We start from the raw sequence: 20,477 nt of genomic DNA, 5'->3' as shown, positions 1-20,477 counted from the left end.
CTGTATGTATGAATGGATCGATTCCCCTTCCTTATAGCCTCTAATATGTGTTTTCTGGGCCGAAGAGATAGAGATAACAACACCTGCTTTTAATGAAGCAAATTTTGAGAGGGTTGAAAGGCTAATTAAATTTTAACAAAGCAGCTGCTCTTTTGGCCATGGTGAATTTCTTAACAGCTGCTTTTCACTAAATCTTGTCATGTTTAAGGTATTTGAATTCTGACTTTATTTATGTTATGCAGACACTAAATATGGGATCCCTCTTTTATGCAACTTTGAATTCACTATCATACTTTTATATGGTAATTTTTATTTTATTATTATTATTATTTTATATTGCTGTTATTGATGTCTTTTCTCAATTTATTCTCTTCTTATTTATGTTACCAACCTTTCTTATTATGCAGGTTTTCTCATGGGGAGGGTACGCTTTTATCATTAACCTTATTCCAATGCATGTACTCCTGTGCATAGTTACTGGTCGCTATTCTTCACAGCTGTACATTGCATATGCACCTCTTGTAAGTATCTATTTTGATCATGCAGTTATGTAAGATTTTAAACGAATGCTTTTGCCTTTTTTGGTTTGGAGTTGGAAAAATGCATATTACTTTATCTTAGGTTTGAAAGGTAAGCCCTAATCTGAATATTGTTTATGGTAGTTTTGGTACTCAGAGTGAGGTGTTATATAACCAGCATTTACTTACTTGTTATACCAACTAGAACTGGAATTGGAATTAAGATTGGATGTGAACTGTGCATGCTACATAATTAGAGAATGTCTGTTCTCTGATTCTTACCTAGATACTGATTAACATTATGAATTCTCTCTGTGCAGGTTGTATTGGGCACACTGCTGGCTGCCCTAGTGCCTGTTGTTGGGTTTAATGCTGTAATGACATCAAAGCATTTTGCATCCTTTCTGGTGCGTTTTCATTTATTCTTTGGACAAAGTAAAGTATCCATGTTTGTGTTTTAACCTATTAGTAACATGTAATTCATGTTTTGTATTTTTCCTTCTATTCATATCCTATTAATTAATCTCTTTTAAGCCTTATCTTTTTCCCCTGATTTTCTTGTCCAGGTTTTTATTATCATCCATGTGGTGGCTCTTATGTACCATATTAAAGGGATTCTTTCCCCGAAAATTTTCAAAGTAGCTTTGGCACTAGTTGTTTCCATTGGCCTGTTAGTATCTATTTAATTAGCTTATTTGACTACACCAAATAATCCGGTGAGAAATTAAATGGATGCTCTGTGTCTGTATTTTGCAGAGCAGTGTGTTGTGCAATGGTAGCAGTAATAATAGCTCTTGTAGCTTCTAGCCCAACAAAGGGTTGGAGTGAAAAAAGTTTAAGTCTACTTGATCCGTAAGTACTTCATTTGCTGCTCTCTTTTTATACTCTTGATTTTGTTACTCAACCCAAAAATAAGTATTAGAAAATTAATTTCAGTGTTATCGCATGACCTCTCACATCCTGTTTTGTTTCTTGTGTTTGGGGTGCTTGTTGATCCTATAATTTTCATGATAATTTTAGAATTATTAAATATAGCTAAATATGATTGCCTACATAAATACACTGTTCAGCAGAATATCATTACCCATGAAGTTATTAAATGTTGTTTTGCTTAATTAGATAATATTTTAAAGTCTAATTGCATGAAATGGTAGAAACTTTTCAATTTTCTACACTGCATTTGTTGTTTTTTTATGCTGAATTGCTGATTGTTTTGCTAATTAACTCAATTCATGCTTGCATTCATTGTTGTTGTGCTATGATTAAGGGAACATTTTGAATGCACTAACTAGTCCATGGATTCCTTTTCTGTAAATAAAAGATATACTTGAAGATATGGCTTTGGTCTTCTAGACTCAATATATTATCCGATTCAAATGATAATGATAATGATAATAATAAACCAAGCTGTGAAATGAAAATTAATTAATTAATAATGAAAATAATAAGAAACTTGGCTGTGGAATGAAAATTAATTAAAATGAACATGATTTTCTTTCAGGCAATAGTTCAGCGTGAAAATAAGCACTCTAGAAGCAAATAATCAAGACAAAAGAAGGATTGGAGTAAGGACAGAGATTATCATGACAAAGTGCACCCAAAGCTATGATGGAGATTTTATGTATTAAGAGCTACATGTTAAGACATTTATAATTAAAAAATTATGTTATGTTAGATACTTTATTTGTATAGGGGTTATTATTTTTTATTTTTAATACTAAAAAATAATATATTATGTTTAAGACATTGTTTATGAGTTATATAATATTTTGTTTATGAGTATTGATTTTTTGCTATTGAGAAAGTTTAATAAAAAAATTATTTGTTTAATCCGATAAAAATAACGGTTCAAATTTGTCTTTGTAAATGATAAAACAATGTCACTTTTATCTAGTAAAAAGGGCAGTTTGTAACTGTCATTTTAAACAACATGAAATGCCATTTTAACTCAGTAAAAATGGCGGTTTCAAACGCCATTTTAACCAACTAAAAATACCGTTTTAACCAACAAAAATCTTGCTCTGTCAGGGGAAAAATGATAGTTTATAAACGCCGTTTTAACTAGCCAAAAATGCCATTTTAATCTTGGAAATAACGGCGGTTTGAACCACCATTTTAACCAACCAAAATCGCCGTTTTAACCCTGAAAATAACGGCGATTTGGACCACCATTTTAACCAACCAAAAAATGCCATTTTATTCGGAAATAATGACGGTTTGAACCGCCATTTTAACCTATTCAAAAACCACCATTTTAACCCAGGGAATTGTGGCGGTTTTATGAAAACTACCGTAATAACCAGAATGGCGTCCAGAATTACGTCGTTTTCTAAAATCGCTGTTTCTAGTAATAATGGCGGTTCAAACCGCCATAAATACCAAAAAAACCGCCATTTTAACCAAATTTTTTTGTAGTGCAAGGAGCTGACTTGTGAAAAAAACCCTAGTAGAAAAATAGATCTTATACAAATAGCAAAATCACTTCAGTTTACAAGTAAGGAGAGAGAACCATAGTTTTGAGTTTCCTTGAGAGCTTTTCTGTGAGAGTTAAACGTTTTAGACATTGTTTCTGCATCAAAGAAATATTCTGCCAAGATGGAGAGCTTCATCAGAGAGTGCTTAATTAGGTTCAACTTATAGCGTCTTCTTCATGGTTTATCATTGAGTACTCTGTTTGTATGTTATGTCTTTTTTTGTTTCTATTCAATGAAAAAGGCATAAAAGAGAGCCATTAAAAAAAGCCAATGAGAGAAAAGACATAGAGAGAAACTTAGAGAGAAAAGCCAAGATTTATTTTTCTCTCCTTTGTTTGTATTTCTGTTTTGTTTCTTATTTTTGAGTTGTATCCCTTGCAAGTTTGGTAAGCACTTTGCTGTTGAAAGCTAGGGTGAGTTTTTAGTCAAATCTGGTTTGGGTTAGAATCTGGATTTGTCCCAGATAGAATTGGGTAGAATCCTAGAAAATTGGTGTATGTAATATTTGACATAATAGTGAAAATTTCACTGCTGTTGTGGTGGAGACTGGATGTAGTTGTATTGCACGAGGCAATTGAACCAGGATACATGATTGTGTCATCTTTTTCTCCCCTGCATTGATTTTGTTTTTCACAATTTATGAGACAAAACGAAATCGTCTCTTGCATAATCCATCTTGCAGACAGAACAAAAGCTAAGTTACTTTTTCTAGTTTGAGGTAAAATTAATCAAGGTTAAAAGAAGACCATAGATTCAACCCTCATTCTCTAGGTCAACACGAACTTTCAATTGGTATCAGGAGCTAGGTCTCAAGAATCAAACTTCACAGCTTAGAAGAAAGGTCCAATGGCTAACAACTTGGGTGCAAATGTTGTGTCCTACACTCTAACAGAGGGTCAGTCAAACAACAGACATCCTTTCTTTAATGGGAAGAACTATGCTTACTGGAAGGAAAGAATGAAGATTTTTGTCAATCCATTGACTACAACATATGAAAAATTACTGTGAATGGTCATAAATTTCCAACAAAGACAAGTGCTGATGGAGTGGTGACTCCAAAGGAAGAAGCCAAATGGAATGATGAAGATAAGAAGAAAGTTGAGATAAATACCAAAGCCATCAACTTGATGCACTGTGCTATCAGTTTTGAGGAATACAGGAAGGTATCTAGATGCAAGACGGCAAAGGAGATTTGGGATAAACTCCAAGTCACACATGAAGATACTAAACAAGTGAAAGAAACAAGGATTGATATGCTGCGAAAAGAGTATGAAATGTTTTCCATGATGGATGGAGAAAATATTGAAAAGATGTTTGTGAGATTCTCAATCATCATAAAAAATTTGGATGCTATGCACATAACCCACACTGAACAAACCCTTGTGAGAAAAGTCCTTAGAAGCCTTACAAAAGAATGGAAAACAAAAGCTACTGTCCTAGCTGAGAGCAAGAACCTAAGTCCTTTAACCTATGATGAGTTGAGAGACAAACTTCTAGCATATAAAACCACAAATACCAGCCAAGACACAAAAAAATGAGTGACCCTAAAATCAAAAGTTGAATTATTGGATGATGAATCTAATGATAGTTTTTCAGATGATGAAATTATCTTTTTTGCTAGGAGATTGAGAAGGCTAATGAGGAGTAAAGGCAAGTACAAGGGATCAAGTTCAAAGGAGCAAAAGAAGGAACTAAGAAAAGTCATATATCACTATTGCAAAGAGGCAGGTCACTTCAAATACAACTGTCCAAAACTCAAAAAGGAAGACAAGGCGAAGAAAGAAAAGAAGAAGGTGCTCATGGCTTCTTGGGAGGATATTGAGAATGATTCGGATGAGGATGAAGACTTTGAATATGAAGAACAAATCTATTTTATAGCTGGTGATGATTAATTAGATGAGGTAAATTACTTTGACTTGTTCAGTGAAGACTTACATGTTATTATTGATGATCTCACTCACCATTCTAAAAAATTATTAAATAAATACAATAAATGCAAGTCTAAAAATGAAATATTGAAAGCAGAAAATAATTTTTTGAAAAAAAAAGTATAGAAAACCGAATGTGCTATTGATCATGTTGAAGAAAATAGATTTTTAAAATGTGAAATTAAAAAATTCAAAGGAAAGCACATTGTTGATCCTTCTCAAGAACTTGTTGCTGAAAATGAAAGATCGAATGAAATGATTAAAAGTTTGAATAATGATTTAGCAAAATTTATACAGAGTTCAAGCAACTTGGACAAATTACTTGCTAATAAAAGACTAGTATTTGAAAAATTAGGCTTGGGTTATGTAACTAAAAATTATGCAGTTTTTGAAAAACCATTTGCTAAAATCATGGCATCATCTTCAAAAACAAAATTCTCATTTGATAAATCTGGTCTTGGGTATTTCTCTAACAATGATGTTGTCTTTGAGAAACCATATTTTGATAAAAATGCATCATCATCAAGAAACAAATCTGTTTCAAAAAATTCTGGTCTGGGTTATTTCACAAACAATGAGGTTGTCTTTGAAAAATCATACTTTTTGACAAAAGAGCCTCATATTCAAAAACCCCATTTGTGTCAAAAAATTCTGATTCAAGCTTTGTTGCTAAAAGAGGTGCTAATGCTAGAAATCTCTTTGTCAAAAGAAATGCTCCTTTCTAAAAAATCACTAAATTCCAAACTTTTAATCACTATAAGCATCATAACTTCAATCGTTTTCAGCATCATGCACACAAAAATCACTGCTTTAACTGTAATAAACATGGTCGCTCTTCTTCTCAATGCTTATTGTCAAAAGAAGAGTGAGAAATAAAATATACAAGGTTATTTGTGATTTCAATACACTTGGACAACCAAGATGGATTAACTTCGAAGGATCCAAATTAGTTTGGATACCTAAGGTTACTTAAGATTATGTGTAGATTTGCCTAGCATCCAAGAAGAAGAAAGACATGTGGTACTTGGAGAGGGGATGCTCTAGGCACATGATAGGAAAGTCAACATTCTTTGTCAAACTTAACAAGTATATTTGATACAAAAATTGTTGTCGGTCTAGATTTTTCTCTTGTAGAAATGAGGACTTCGTTGTAAGCATAGCTCAAAACCAACAAACAACTCTCACATCAAATTAAAATATGGTTTTGTCACAAAGAACAAACCCCAAATAAGAATTAACCAAAGTATTTAAACTCTGGATCGTCTCACGAGGATGGCAATGAAGTGGTCAATTATTGGCTATGAAGGGGCAAAGGGGGGAGGTTATTAATAAGAGGGCAAGAAATTAAATGACAAAATGCGTAAATCAAGCAAGTAATTAAAAGAAGTAAGATAAATGACTCTTGGCTAAGACTTAGGTAATTGAGCGGATATTTTATACGCTTTTTGGGGGTATTTTCATGTAGTTTTTAGTAGGATCTAGCTACTGTTTAGTATATTTTTATTAGTTTTTATGCAAAAATCACATTTCTGGACTTTACTATGAGTTTGTGTGTTTTTTTTTTTGTGATTTCAGGTATTTTCTGGCTGAAATTGAGGGACCTGAGCAAAAATCTGATTCAGAAGCTGAAAAAGGACTGCAGATGCTGTTGGATTCTGACCTCCCTGCACTCGAAATGGATTTTCTGGAGCTACAGAAGCCCAAATGGCGCACTCCTAATTGCGTTGGAAAGTAGACATCCAGGGCTTTCCAGCAATATATAATAGTACATACTTTACCCAAGTTTTGACGATGCAAATTGGCGTTTAACGCCAAGTCTTTACCCTATTCTAGCGTTAAACGCCAGAAACAGGTTACAAACCAGAGTTAAACGCCAGAAACATGCTACAACCTGGCGTTTAACTGCAAGAAAAATCTCTACAGATGGAAGCTTTAATGCTCAGCCCAAGCACACACCAAGTGGGCACCGGAAGTGGATTTCTGCACTATCTATCTTAGTTTACCCATTTTCTGTAAACCTAGGTTATTAGTTTAGTATAAAAACTACTTTTAGAGATTTATTTTGTACCTCATGACATTTTACATGTTTCATATTGTATTTCTGACGGCATGAGTTTTTAAACCCCATGGTTGGGGGTGAGGAGCTCTGCTGTGTTTCGATGAATTAATGCAATTACTACTATTTTTCATTCAATCACGCTCGTCTCTATTCTAAGATATTCACTCGCACTTTACCCTGATGGATGTGATGATCCGTGACACTCATCATCATTCTTACTTATGAATGCGTGCCTGACAACCACCTCCGTTCTATTTGCACAAGCTTGAGTTTGTATCTCTTAGCCTCCTGGTTCACGATCAGAGTCTTCGTGGTATAGGCTAGAATTATTGGTGGCCATTCCTGAGATCCGAAAAGTCTAAACCTTGTCTATGGTATTCCAAGTAGGATCTGGGAAGGGATGACTATGACGAGCTTCAAACTCGCGAGTGTTGGGCGTAGTGACAGACGCAAAAGAATCAATGGATTCTATTCCAACATGAGTGAGAACCGACAGATGATTAGCCGTGTGGTGACAGCACATTTGGACCATTTTCACTGAGAGGATGGATGGTAGCCATTGACAGCGGAGATCCACCAACATATAGCTTGCCATGGAAGGAGATCTACGTGCGTGAAGAAGAAGACCGTAGGAAAATAGAAATTCAGAAGACAGAGCATTTCCAAAACCTCAACCTGTTCTCCATTACTGAATACAAGTATTTATTTTATGTTATTTACTCTTCATAAATCCAATCATTTTTATTACTAATTTCCTGACTAAGAGTTACAGAATAACCATAGCTTGCTTCAAGCTAACAATCTCCGTGGGATCGACCCTTACTCACGTAAGGTATTACTTGGACGACCCAGTGCACTTGCTGGTTAGTTGTGCGGAATTGTAAAAGTGTGATTGTGATTTCGTGCACCAAGTTTTTGGCGCCGTTGCCGGGGATTATTCGATTTCGGACAACTGACGGTTTATTTTGTTGCTTAGATTAGGAAAAATTTACCTTTTTCGTTTAGAATCACTAAAATTGCGTCTTTTATTATTGTTTTTGGTTGAAACTTTTTTTTAAAATCCTTATTTTCTCTTTTTAAATTTTTTGAAAATTTTTATAAACTAATAATTGAGTTTAGTTTCATATTTTAAGTTTGGTGTCCTTTGTGCTTCTATTTTCTTATAAATTTTTCAAAAGTTGTTTTTAGCGTTCAACGTGATATTCAAAGTTTTCCTGTTTATTTCCTTTGTTTTGATCTAAAAATTTAAGTTTGGTGTCATTTTTACTGTTTTTCTCTTTCTTCATTAAATTCAAAAATATCTTTTCTCTTTATTTTAATTGATTTTCAAATTTTCCTTTAAAAATTCAGATTTTTATTTTAAAACTTTCTATTCTATCTTATCTTAGTTTTGAAATTTCAAAATTCAAAATCTTTTTCAAAAATCATATCCAAAATTTTTCAAATCTTCTTAATTAAGTAATTATTTTCGTTTTCAATTTATTTTTCTCTTGGTTTTCAAAATTTACATTTTAATTTCTAAGTATTTTATTTTATCTTATTATTTTTATTTATTCCTAATAATTCGGTTTGTTTCTACTTAAATAAAATAAAAAAACAAAAATATATTTTGTTTGCAATTCATATCAATTCTATTTTATCCATCATGGACCTAAATGGAAATGAACAGTCCAGAAGGACTCATTACTGCTGCATATGGGAGTAGCATCTGTATACCCCCCATCAAAGCAAGTAGTTTTGAGCTAAATCCTCAGCTCATTGTCATGGTGCAGCAAAATTGCCAGTATTCCGGTCTTCCACAGGAAGAACCTACTGAGTTTCTGGCACAGTTCTTACAAATTGCTGACACAGTACGTGACAAGGAAGTAGATCAGGATGTCTACAGATTATTACTGTTTCCATTTGCTGTAAAAAGATCAAGCTAAGAGGTGGTTAATAACCAACCCACAGCAAGCATAAGAACATATAAATAGTTATCAGACAAATTCCTGAATCAATATTTCCCTCCAAAAAGGATGACACAGCTAAGGCTGGACATCCAAGGCTTTAAACAAGAGGATGATGAATCCCTTTATAACGCTTGGGAGAGGTACAGAGGGATGCTAAGGAAATGCCCCTCTGAAATGTTTTCAGAGTGGGTGCAGTTAGACAACTTCTACTACGGGCTTACAGAAAAAGCTCAGGTATCTCTAGACCACTCAGCTGGTGGATCTATACATATGAGAAAGACTATTGAAGATGCTCAAGAGCTTATCGATATAGTTGCTAGAAATCAGCATCTGTACATAAGTAATGAGTCATCCATGAAAGAAGAAACTAAGGCAGTATCAACTGACTTTAGTCCTCAGGAACAAGTTGCTGAACTCAATCAACAACTATTTTCTATAACAAGGCAGTTAGCAGAATTCAAGAAGATGCTACAAGAAACCAAAAATGCTAACAAGGATATAGAATCACAATTGAACCAAACAAAATAGCAGTTATCAAAACAGATAACAGAGGAGTGCCAAGCAGTTCAATTAAGAAGTGGAAAAACATTAAATACCTTATCTTAAAGCAGCAGAAAGCCAAGAAAAGAACAGCTAACAGAGGATGAGCAACCTACTACCCAAAATCTCTCTGAGGATAGTAAGAGCCCAGAGTGGACTAAGTCTGGCGTTCAAACGCCAGAAAAGGGTGAAAACTGGCGTTAAATGCCCAATCCATGTCCAGTTCTGGCATTCAAACGCCAGAAAAGGATAGGAATCTGGCGTTAAATGCCCAATTCATGTCCAGTTCTGGCGTTCAAACGCCAGTGAGGGATCAGACACCTGCAAGTGCTAATAATAACTCCCTCAAGAAGGCTTCTCAACCTGCCTCTGTAGGAATTAAACCTGCAGCAACTAAGGTTGAAGAATATAAAGCCAAAATGCCTTATCCTCAGAAACTCCGCCAAGTGGAATAGGATAAACAATTTTCCCGCTTTGCAGACTATCTCAAGACTCTTGAAATAAAGATTCCGTTTGCAGAGGCACTTGAGCAAATACCCTCTTATGCTAAGTTCATGAAAGAGATCTTAAGTCATAAGAAGGATTGGAGAGAAACAGAAAAAGTTTTTCTCACTGAAGAATGCAGTGCAGTCATTCTAACAAGCTTACCATAAAAGCTTAAGGATCCCGGAAGCTTTATGATACCATGCACATTAGAGGGTACTTGTACCAAGACAGCTCTATGTGACCTTGGGGCAAGTATCAATCTGATCCTTGCATCCACTATCAGAAAGCTTGGCTTAACTGAAGAGGTCAAACCAACCCGGATATGTCTTCAACTTGCTGATGGCTCCATAAATATCCATCAGGCATAATTGAGGACATGATTGTCAAGGTTGGGCCATTTGCCTTTTTCACTGACTTTGTAGTGCTGGAAATAGAGGAGCACAAGAGTACAACTCTCATTCTAGGAAGACCTTTCCTAGCAACTGGACGAACCCTCATTGATGTCCAAAAAGGGGAAGTAACCTTGAGAGTCAATGAGGATGAGTTCAGGCTGAATGCTGTTGAGGCAATGAAGCATCCAGACACATCAAAAGACTACATGCATGTTGATATTATTGACTCCCTGGTAGAGGAGATCAACATGGCTGAGAGTCTCGAATCAGAACTAGAAGACATATTTAAAGATGTTCAGCCTGATCTGGAGGAATCAGAGGATATAAAAGAGCCTCTGAAAATTCCTCAAGAAGAGGAGAAACCTCCTAAACCCGAGCTCAAACCACTACCACCATCCCTGAAATATGCATTTCTGGGAGAAGGTGACACTTTTTCGGTGATCATAAGCTCTGCTTTAAATCCACAAGAAGAGAAAGCACCACTTCAAGTGCTAAGGACACACAAGATAGCTCTTGGGTGGTCCATAAGTGACCTTAAGGGCATAAGCCCAGCTAGATGCATGCACAAGATCCTATTGGAGGATGATGCTAAGCCAGTGGTTCAACCACATAGGCGGGTAAATCCAGCCATGAAGGAGGTGGTGCAGAAAGAGGTCACCAAGTTACTAGAGGCTGGGATTATTTATTCTATTTCTGATAGCCCCTGGGTGAGCCCTGTCCGAGTTGTCCCCAAGAAGGGAGGCATGACAGTGGTTCATAATGAAAAGAATGAACTGGTTCCTACAAGAATAGTTACGGGGTGGCGTATGTGTATTGACTACAGAAGGCTCAATACAGCCACCAGGAAGGATCACTTTCCTTTACCATTCATAGACCAGATGCTAGAGAGACTAGCAGGTTGATTAGCGGATAATTTATACGTTTTTTGGCATTGTTTTTAGGTAGTTTTTAGTATATTTTAGTTAGTTTTTATTATATTTTTATTAGTTTTTAAATAAAAATCACAATTCTGGACTTTACTATGAGTTTTTGTGTTTTTCTGTTATTTCAAGTATTTTCTGGCTGAAATTAAGGGACCCGAGCAAAAATCTGATTCAGAGGCTGAAAAAGGACTCTAGATGCTGTTGGATTCTGACCTCCCTGCACTAGAAATGGATTTTCTGGAGTTACAAAAACCCAATTGGCGCGTTATCAATTGCGTTGGAAAGTAGACATCTTGGGCTTTCCAGCAATATATAATAGTCCATATTTTGCCCGAGATTTGGTGTCCCAAACTGGCGTTCCAAGTCAGCATAAAAATTCTGGCGTCAAAACGCCAGAACTGGCATAAAAGCTGGAGTTAAACGCCCAAACTGGCACAAAAGCTGGCGTTTAACTCCAAGAAAAGTCTTTACATGTGAAAGCTTCAATGCTCAGCTCAAGCATATACCAAGTGGGCCCGGAAGTGGATTCTGCATCATTTACTCATTTCTGTAAATAGGACCTTTTGCTATTGTATTTGGATACCTCATGACACTTTACATGTTTCATATTGTATTTCTGACGGCATGAGTCTCTAAACCCCATGGTTGGGGGTGAGGAGCTCTGCTGTGTCTCGATGAATTAATGCAATTACTACTGTTTTCCATTCTATTACGCTTGTTTCTATTCTAAGATATTCACTCGCACTTCAACCTGATGAATGTGATGATCCGTGACACTCATCATTATTCTCACCTATGAACGCGTGCCTGACAACCACCTCCGTTCTAACTGTAATAGCTTGAGTGCATATCTCTTGGGTTTCTAAACTAAGATTAGAACCTTCGTGGTATAGGCTAGAATTATTGGCGGCCATTCCTGAGATCCAAAAAGTCTAAACCTTGTCTGTGGTATTCCGAGTAGGATCTGGGAAGGGATGACTGTGACGAGCTTCAAACTCACGAGTGCTGGGCGTAGTGATAGACGCAAAAGGATCAATGGATCCTATTCCAACATGAGTAAGAACTGACAGATGATTAGCCGTGCGGTGACAGCGCATTTGGACCATTTTTACTGAAAGGACGGATGGTAGCTATTGACAACGGTGATCCACCAACATACAGCTTGCCATGGAAGGAGCCTTGCATGCATGAAGAAGAAGACAGTAGGAAAGCAGAGATTCAGAAGATAGAGCATCTCCAAAACCTCAACCTGTTCTCCATTACTGCATAACAAGTATTTATTTAATGTTCTTTTACTTTTTACAATCAAATCTGAGAATTATTGATATCCTGACTAAGAGTTACAAGATAACCATAGCTTACTTCAAGCCGACAATCTCTGTGGGATCGACCTTTACTCAGGTAAGGTATTACTTTGACGACCTAGTTCACTTACTGGTTAGTTGTGCGGGATTGCAAAAGTGTGATTGTAATTTTGTGCACCACAAGTCATGAATATTACTGCTTTTTGGATGGCTATTCAGGTTACAAACAAATTGCAGTAGATCCTCAGGACCAAGAGAAAACAGCATTCACATGTCCTTCTGGAGTGTTTGCCTACAGAAGGATGCCTTTTGGTCTGTGCAATGCACGTGCAACCTTTCAGAGGTGCATGCTCTCTATCTTCTCTTATATGGTAGAGAAATTTTTGGATGACTTCATGGATGGCTTTTCAGTATTTGGAGACTCATTCAGCTCCTGCCTTGACCATTTAGCACTTGTTCTGAAAAGATGCCAAGAGACCAACCTAGTTTTAAACTGGGAAAAATGTCACTTTATGGTGACTGAAGGGATTGTCCTTGGGCATAAAATTTCAAACAAGGGAATATAAGTGGATCAAGCTAAAGTTGAAGTAATTGAAAAATTACCACCACCTGCCAATGTTAAGGTAATCAGAAGCTTTCTGGGGCATGCAGGATTCTACAGGAGGTTTATAAAGGATTTTTCAAAAATTGCAAAACCTCTGAGCAATCTGCTAGCTGCTGACACACCATTTGTGTTTGACACAGAGTGTCTGCAGGCGTTTGAAACTCTGAAAGCTAAGCTAGTCAAAGCACCAGTGATTTCTGCACCAGACTGGACATTACCATTCGAACTAATGTGTGATGCCAGTGACCATGCCATTGGTGCAGTATTAGGATAGAAGCATAACAAACTTCTGCACGTTATTTACTATGCCAGCTATGTTCTAAATGACGCACACAAAAACTACACAACCACAGAAAAAGACTTGCTTGTAGTGATTTTTGCCATTGACAAGTTTAGATCCTATTTAGTAGGTTCAAAAGTGATTGTGTATACTAACCATGCTGCTCTTAAATATCTACTCACAAGGCAAGATTCAAAACCCAGGCTTATAAGATGGGTGTTGCTTCTGCAAGAGTTTGATATAGAAATAAGAGATAGAAAAGGGACAGAGAACCAGGTAGCTGATCACCTGTCCCGGATAGAACCAATAGTAGGGGCGTCCCTCCCTCCTACTGAGATCTCTGAGACCTTTTCGGATGAGCAAATCTTCGCCATTTAGGAAGCACCATAGTTTGCAGACATTACAAATTATAAAGCTGTGAGGTTCATACCCAAGGAGTACAGCAGGCAGCAAACGCAAAAACTAATTTCTGATGCAAAGTACTACTTATGGGATGAACCATATCTCTTTAAGAGATGTGCAGATGGAATGATCCGCAGATGCGTGCCCAGAGAAGAGGCACAGAAGATCCTATGGCATTGCCATGGATCAAAATATGGAGGACATTTCGGAGGTGAGCGAACAGCCACTAAGGTCCTCCAATGTGGGTTCTACTGGCCTACTCTCCATAGAGATGCCCGAGAGTTTGTGCATAACTGTGACAGTTGCCAGAGAGCTGGTAACATACCTCATGGTTATGCCATGCCTCAACAAGGGATCTTAGAGATTGAGTTATTTAATGTATGAGCTATTGACTTCATGGGTCCTTTCCCACCATCGTACTCAAACACGTACATTCTGGTGGCAGTAGACTACGTATCTAAATGGGTAGAAGCAATTGCCACACCCATTAATGATACTAAGACAGTGCTGAAGTTCCTCAAGAAACATATCTTCAGCAGATTTGGTGTTCTTAGAGTACTAATCAGTGACGGGGGCACTCATTTCTGCAATAAATAGCTTTACTCTGCTATGGTCCGATATGGAATCAGCCACAAAGTAGCAACTCCATATCATCCACAGACAAATGGGCAAGCTGAAATCTCTAATAGAGAACTAAAAAGAATCTTGGAACGGACTGTAATTGCCCGTAGAAAGAATTGGGCAAAAAGCTTGGATGATGCTCTGTGGGCATACAGAACAGCATTCAAAACTCCTATATGGACCTCTCCATACCAGCTTGTGTATGGCAAGGCCTGTCATCTGCCCGTGAAACTAGAACATAAAGCCTACTGGGCAACCAGATTCCTAAACCTGGATGCTAAGTTAGCTGGAGAGAAAAGATTGCTCCAGCTGAATGAGCTAGAGGAATTCAGACTCAATGCTTTTGAAAATGCAAAAATTTATAAGGAGAAAGCAAAAAGGTGGCATGACAAGAAACTGTCATCTAGAGTCTTTGAACCAGGACAGAAGGTTCTGCTGTTTAACTCTAGGCTCAGACTTATCCCCGGGAAATTGAAATCCCGGTGGAGGGGACCATATGTGATTACAAGTGTGTCACCCTATGGATATGTTGAGCTTCAGGATATTGACTCTGACAAAAAGTTCATTGTTAATGGACAATGAATCAAACATTATCTTGAAAGCAATTTTGAGCAAGAATGCTCAAAACTGAGACTAGAATAAAGCTCAGTCAAGGTCCAACTAAAGACGATAAAGAAGCGCTTACTGGGAGGCAACCCAGCCATTAGTAAGTTATTTGTTTTAGTTAATACTTATAGAAGTTTGATATAAATTTTCTTCAAGATTAATCATCAAATTGTAGGAATTCACAGAGTTACAGAAGGATTCAGTGCAAAAAGCAGAGAAAAGGAGCTCACTGGCAAGAAAATGCCAGTAAGGGGCATTTTGGGCGTTAAACGCCAGAATGGATACTATTCTGGGCGTTTAACGCCAGTAAAGATACCATTTTGGGTGTTAAACGCCAGAATGGGTACCATTCTGGGCATTTAATGCCAGAATTGCAGCATCCTGGGCGTTCAGAAAAACGCCCAGTAACAAAAGATTTCTGGCGTTTAACGTCAGCCAGGGTACCTGGCTGGGCGTTAAACGCCCACAATGGCCAACATATGGGCGTTAAACGCCTGAATGGATACCATTCTGGGCGTTTAACGCCAGAAAGGCAGGGAGAGAGGATTTTGTTTTTCACTTCAAAATTTTTCAAATTTTCATGTTTTGACTCATAATTTTCTGCATAAACATGTTACAAATTTTCATCATTCACCTTCAATTTTCAAAAATTCAACAATTTTCTAAATCCCTTTTCAAATTTCTTTCAAATCCTTCCCAAATCTTCTTCAAAAACTCAAGTATCTTCTCAATTTCTTTCCAAATCTTTTCCAACTCATCATATCATCTCTTAATTCTTAGATGTATCAACAAATTTTCAGATTTAACCTCTTTATATCTTTTCCATTTAAAAATCTCATCTTTTTCATATCATGGTTCTATTTTTTTCACCAATCATATCTCTATGTCATATCTTCTTCAAAATTTCGAAATCCCTCCCCTCCACTTATAAATACACATTCGTCCATCCCACCTCTTCACCATTTGAATTTGCCTCTCCTCCTATCTCTCTCCTTTCCTTTTTTTTGCTTGAGGGCAAGCAAACCTCTAAGTTTGGTGTGTTTTTCCATGATCACCGAGCTAAGACTCATTAAGATCATGGCTCCTAAGAGAAAACAAACCAATTTAAGAGGTAAGAAAGAGAATACTCCAAAGAGTCTTTGGAATCAAGAGAGGTTCTTAACCAAAGAACATGCAGACCATTACCACAAAATAATGGGTCTGAGGTCAGTGATCCCAGAAGTTAAATTTGATCTGAAAGAAGATGAATATCCGGAGATCCAAGAGCAAATTCGAAACAGAGGATGGGAAATTCTAGCTAATCCTGAGACAAAGGTTGGAAGAAACATGGTTTAGGAATTCTACTCAAATTTGTGGCTGACAGATAAGCAGAGAATAACTGGAACCGCCTTTCATACCTACCGAACTATGGTCAGGGGGAGGATTATTTACTTCCACCTGGACAAAATAAGAGAGGTCTTCAAACTGCCTCAACTACAAGATGATCTAGAATCCTTTAATAGGAGAATGGTGAGAGTAGATAATGAGTTGAACCAAGTTCTAGAGGACATATGCCTCCTTAGAACTAAGTGGATAAACAATTCAAAAGGTGTCCCAAACCAACTCAAGAGAGGAGATCTCAAACCAGTCGCAAGAGGCTGGTTGGACTTTATTGGGCGTTCTATACTGCCCACTAGCAACCGCTCTGAGGTCACTGTCAAAAGAGCAGTGATGATTCATTGTATTATGCTAGGAAACAAAGTGGAGATTCATCATCTAATTTCCTGTGAGATTTACACAATTGCAAACAAGAACTCTACTGAAGCCAAACTGGCATACCCAAGCTTAATTTCTCTGCTATGTAAAGATGCTGGGGTGAGGATGGGAGTAGATGAATTCATCCCAATCGAACACCCAATCACCAAGAAGTCAATGGAAGGACAACAAGTGCAAGATAATTCCATCAAAAGGAGGGTGCAGGAGTTCCTCCCAGAAATCCCTGAAATTGACTACTGGACCCGCCTAGAAGCATCTGTCACCAAGCTGCAAAAAGCTGTGGAGCAACTTAAGGAAGAACAGCAGAATCAAAACTGCATGCTCTGCAAGCTGCTTAAGGAACAGGAGAAGCAGGGGGCGTGAGCTATAGGAGCTGAAGCGCCAGAAGCTCTCCCTTGAAGGACCAAACACCCCACCGATTGAAGGAGCATCCACTTCTCAAAATTAAGGTTGTTGAGTCCTAACTCTGTGATAACCTTTATTATTAGGAATCTATTTTAAGATTCATTTATTTTTCTATTTTTAATTTTCTGTCTTCTATTATCAATGGTCTGCTCTTATATTTATTTTTTAGTCTTATTTTTATTTTCCATGATTAATAAAATTTAAAGTTTATGTCTTAAAGTTATGAATGCCCTATAAATCCATCACCTCTCTTAAAAGAAAAATGTTTTAAATCACAAAAGAAAAAGAAGTACATGAATTTCGAATTTTAAAACAATTTAATTATTTTGATGTGGTGGCAATACTTTTTGCTTGTCTGAATGAATGCTTGAACAGTGCGTATTTTTGAATTTGTTGTTTATGAATGTTAAAATTGTTGGCTCTTGAAAGAATAATGGAAAAGGAGAAATGTTATTGGTAATCTGAAAAATCATAAAAATGATTCTTGAAGCAAGAAAAAGCAGTGAAAAGCTTGCAATAAAAAAATATATGCGAAAAAAAAAACAAAAAAGAGGCAAAAAAAAAGAGAAAGAAAAAGCAAGCAGAAAAAGCCAATAGGCAAGGGTAAAATAAAAAGGATCCAAGGCTTTGAGCATCAGTGGATAGGAGGGCCCACAGGAATAAAATCCTGGCCTAAGCGGCTAAACCAAGCTGTCCCTAACCATGTGCTTGTGGCGTGAAGGTGTCAAGTGAAAACTTGAGACTGAGCGGTTAAAGTCATGGTCCAAAGCAAAAAGAGTGTGCTTAAGAGCTCTGGACACCTCTAATTGGGGACTTTAGCAAAGCTGAGTCACAATCTGAAAAGGTTCACCCAGTTATGTGTCTGTGGCATTTATGTATCCGGTGGTAATACTGGAAAACAAAATGCTTAGGGTCACGGCCAAGACTCATAAAGTAGCTGTGTTCAAGAATCAACATACTGAACTAGGAGAATCAATAACACTATCTGAGTTCTGAGTTCCCATAGATACCAATCATTCTGAACTTCAAAGGATAAAGTGAGATGCCAAAACTGTTCAGAAGCAAAAAGCTAATAGCCCCGCTCATCTAATTAAGACTGATCTTCATAGATGTTTTTGGAATTTATTGTATATTCTATTTTTTTTATCCTGTTTGATTTTCAGTTGCTTGGGGACAAGCAACAATTTAAGTTTGATGTTGTGATGAGCGGATAATTTATACGCTTTTTGGCATTGTTTTTAGGTACTTTTTAGTATGTTTTAGTTAGTTTTTATTATATTTTTATTAGTTTTTAAATAAAATCACAATTCTGGACTTTACTATGAGTTTGTGTGTTTTTCTATTATTTCAGGTATTTTCTGGCTGAAATTGAGGGACGTGAGCAAAAATCTGATTCAGAGGCTGAAAAAGGACTGCAGATGCTATTGGATTCTGACCTCCCTGCACTTGAAGTGAATTTTCTGGAGCTACAGATACCCAATTGGCGTGCTCTCAATTGCGTTGGAAAGTAGACATCCTGGGCTTTCCATCAATATATAATAGTCCATACTTTGCCCGAGATTTGATGGCTTAAACTGGCATTCCAAGTCAGCATAAAAATTCTAGCGTCAAAACGCCAGAACTGGCAAAAAAGCTGGAGTTAAACGCCCAAACTGGCACAAAAGCTGGCGTTTAACTCCAAGAAAAGTCTCTACATATGAAAGCTTCAATGCTCAGCCCAAGCACACACCAAGTGGGCCCGGAATAATCCACTCATTTCTGTAAACCCTAGGCTACTAGTTTTCTATAAATAGGACCTTTTGTTATTGTATTTGGATACCTCATGACACTTTACACATTTCATATTGTATTTCTGATGGCATGAGTCTCTAAATTCCATGGTTGGGGGTGAGGAGCTCTGCTGTGTCTCGATGAATTAATGCAATTATTACTGTTTTTAGTTCTATTACGCTTGTTTCTATTCTAAGATATTCACTCGCACTTCAACCTGATGAATGTGATGATTCGTGACACTCATCATTATTCTCACCTATGAACGCGTGCCTGACAACCACCTCCGTTCTAGCTGCAATAGCTTGAGTGCATATCTCTTGGGTTTCTAATATAAGATTAGAACCTTCGTGGTATAGGCTAGAATTATTGGCGGCCATTCCTGAGATCCGGAAAGTCTAAACCTTGTCTGTGATATTCTGAGTAGGATCTGGAAAGGGATGACTGTGACGAGCTTCAAACTCATGAGTGCTGGGCATAGTGACAGACGCAAAAGGATCAATGGATCCTATTCTAACATGAGTGAGAACCGACAGATGATTAGCCGTGCGGTGACAGCGCATTTGGACCATTTTCACTAAGAGGACGGATGGTAGCCATTGACAACGGTGATCCACTAACATACAGCTTGCCATGAAAGGAGCTTTGCGTGCATGAAGAAGAAGACAGTAGGAAAGCAGAGATTCAGAAGATAGAGCATCTCCAAAACCTCAACCTGTTCTCCATTACTGCATAACAAGTATTTATTTCATGTTCTTTTACTTTTTACAATCAAATCTGAGAATTATTGATATCTTGACTAAGAGTTACAAGATAACCATAGCTTACTTCAAGCCGACAATCTCCGTGGGGTCGACCCTTACTCACGTAAGGTATTACTTGGACGACCCAGTGCACTTGCTGGTTAGTTGTGCGGGGTTGCAAAAGTGTGATTGTAATTTCGTGCACCATAGGTCATGAATATTACTGCTTTTTGGATGGCTATTCAGGTTACAACCAAATTGCAGTATATCCTCAGGACCAAGAGAAAACAGCATTCACATGTCCTTCTGGAGTGTTTGCCTATAGAAGGATGCCTTTTGGTCTGTGCAATGCACCTGCAACCTTTCAGAGGTGCATGCTTTCTATCTTCTCTGATATGGTAGAGAAATTTCTGGAAGTCTTCATGGATGACTTTTCAGTATTTGGAGACTCATTCAGCTCCTGCCTTGACCATTTAGCACTTGTTCTGAAAAGATGCCAATAGACTAACCTAGTTTTAAACTGGGAAAAATGTCACTTTATGGTGACTGAAGGGATTGTCCTTGGGCATAAAATTTCAAACAAGGGAATAGAGGTGGATCAAGCTAAAGTTGAAGTAATTGAAAAATTACCACCACTGCCAATGTTAAGGCAATCAGAAGCTTTCTGGGGCATGCATGATTCTATAGGAGGTTTTTAAAGGATTTTTCAAAAATTACA

At 37.2% G+C, this 20,477-nt stretch overlaps 1 protein-coding gene across 1 annotated transcript; it reads left to right on the top strand.

Annotated features, from left to right (window-relative positions):
- Positions 1-452: 452 nt before the first annotated feature.
- On the top strand, positions 453-1,374 carry LOC110269781 (dolichyl-diphosphooligosaccharide--protein glycosyltransferase subunit STT3A-like). The gene is made up of 4 exons (XM_021117604.2): positions 453-521; positions 839-925; positions 1,085-1,188; positions 1,275-1,374. Exons 1-4 carry the CDS (start codon positions 453-455, stop codon positions 1,372-1,374), a joined length of 360 nt encoding a protein of 119 aa, XP_020973263.2.
- Positions 1,375-20,477: the final 19,103 nt, after the last annotated feature.

Source organism: Arachis ipaensis, chromosome B3 (genome assembly GCF_059453495.1).
Source record: "Arachis ipaensis isolate K30076 ecotype BB chromosome B3, ASM5945349v1, whole genome shotgun sequence".
In the NCBI taxonomy this organism is placed as follows: Eukaryota; Viridiplantae; Streptophyta; class Magnoliopsida; order Fabales; family Fabaceae; genus Arachis; species Arachis ipaensis.
This window is presented reverse-complemented; position numbering and strand designations above follow the sequence as displayed.

What these genes read in the sequence shown, in the direction of transcription:
- LOC110269781 (XM_021117604.2), top strand. Translation starts at nt 453, where the DNA reads ATGCATGTACTCCTGTGCATAGTTACTGGTCGCTATTCTTCACAGCTG. An exon ending in ACATTGCATATGCACCTCTT is followed by an intron (nt 522 to 838) that starts GTAAGTATCTAT and finishes CTCTCTGTGCAG; the next exon opens with GTTGTATTGGGCACACTGCT. An exon ending in CTAGTTGTTTCCATTGGCCT is followed by an intron (nt 1,189 to 1,274) that starts GTTAGTATCTAT and finishes TGTATTTTGCAG; the next exon opens with AGCAGTGTGTTGTGCAATGG.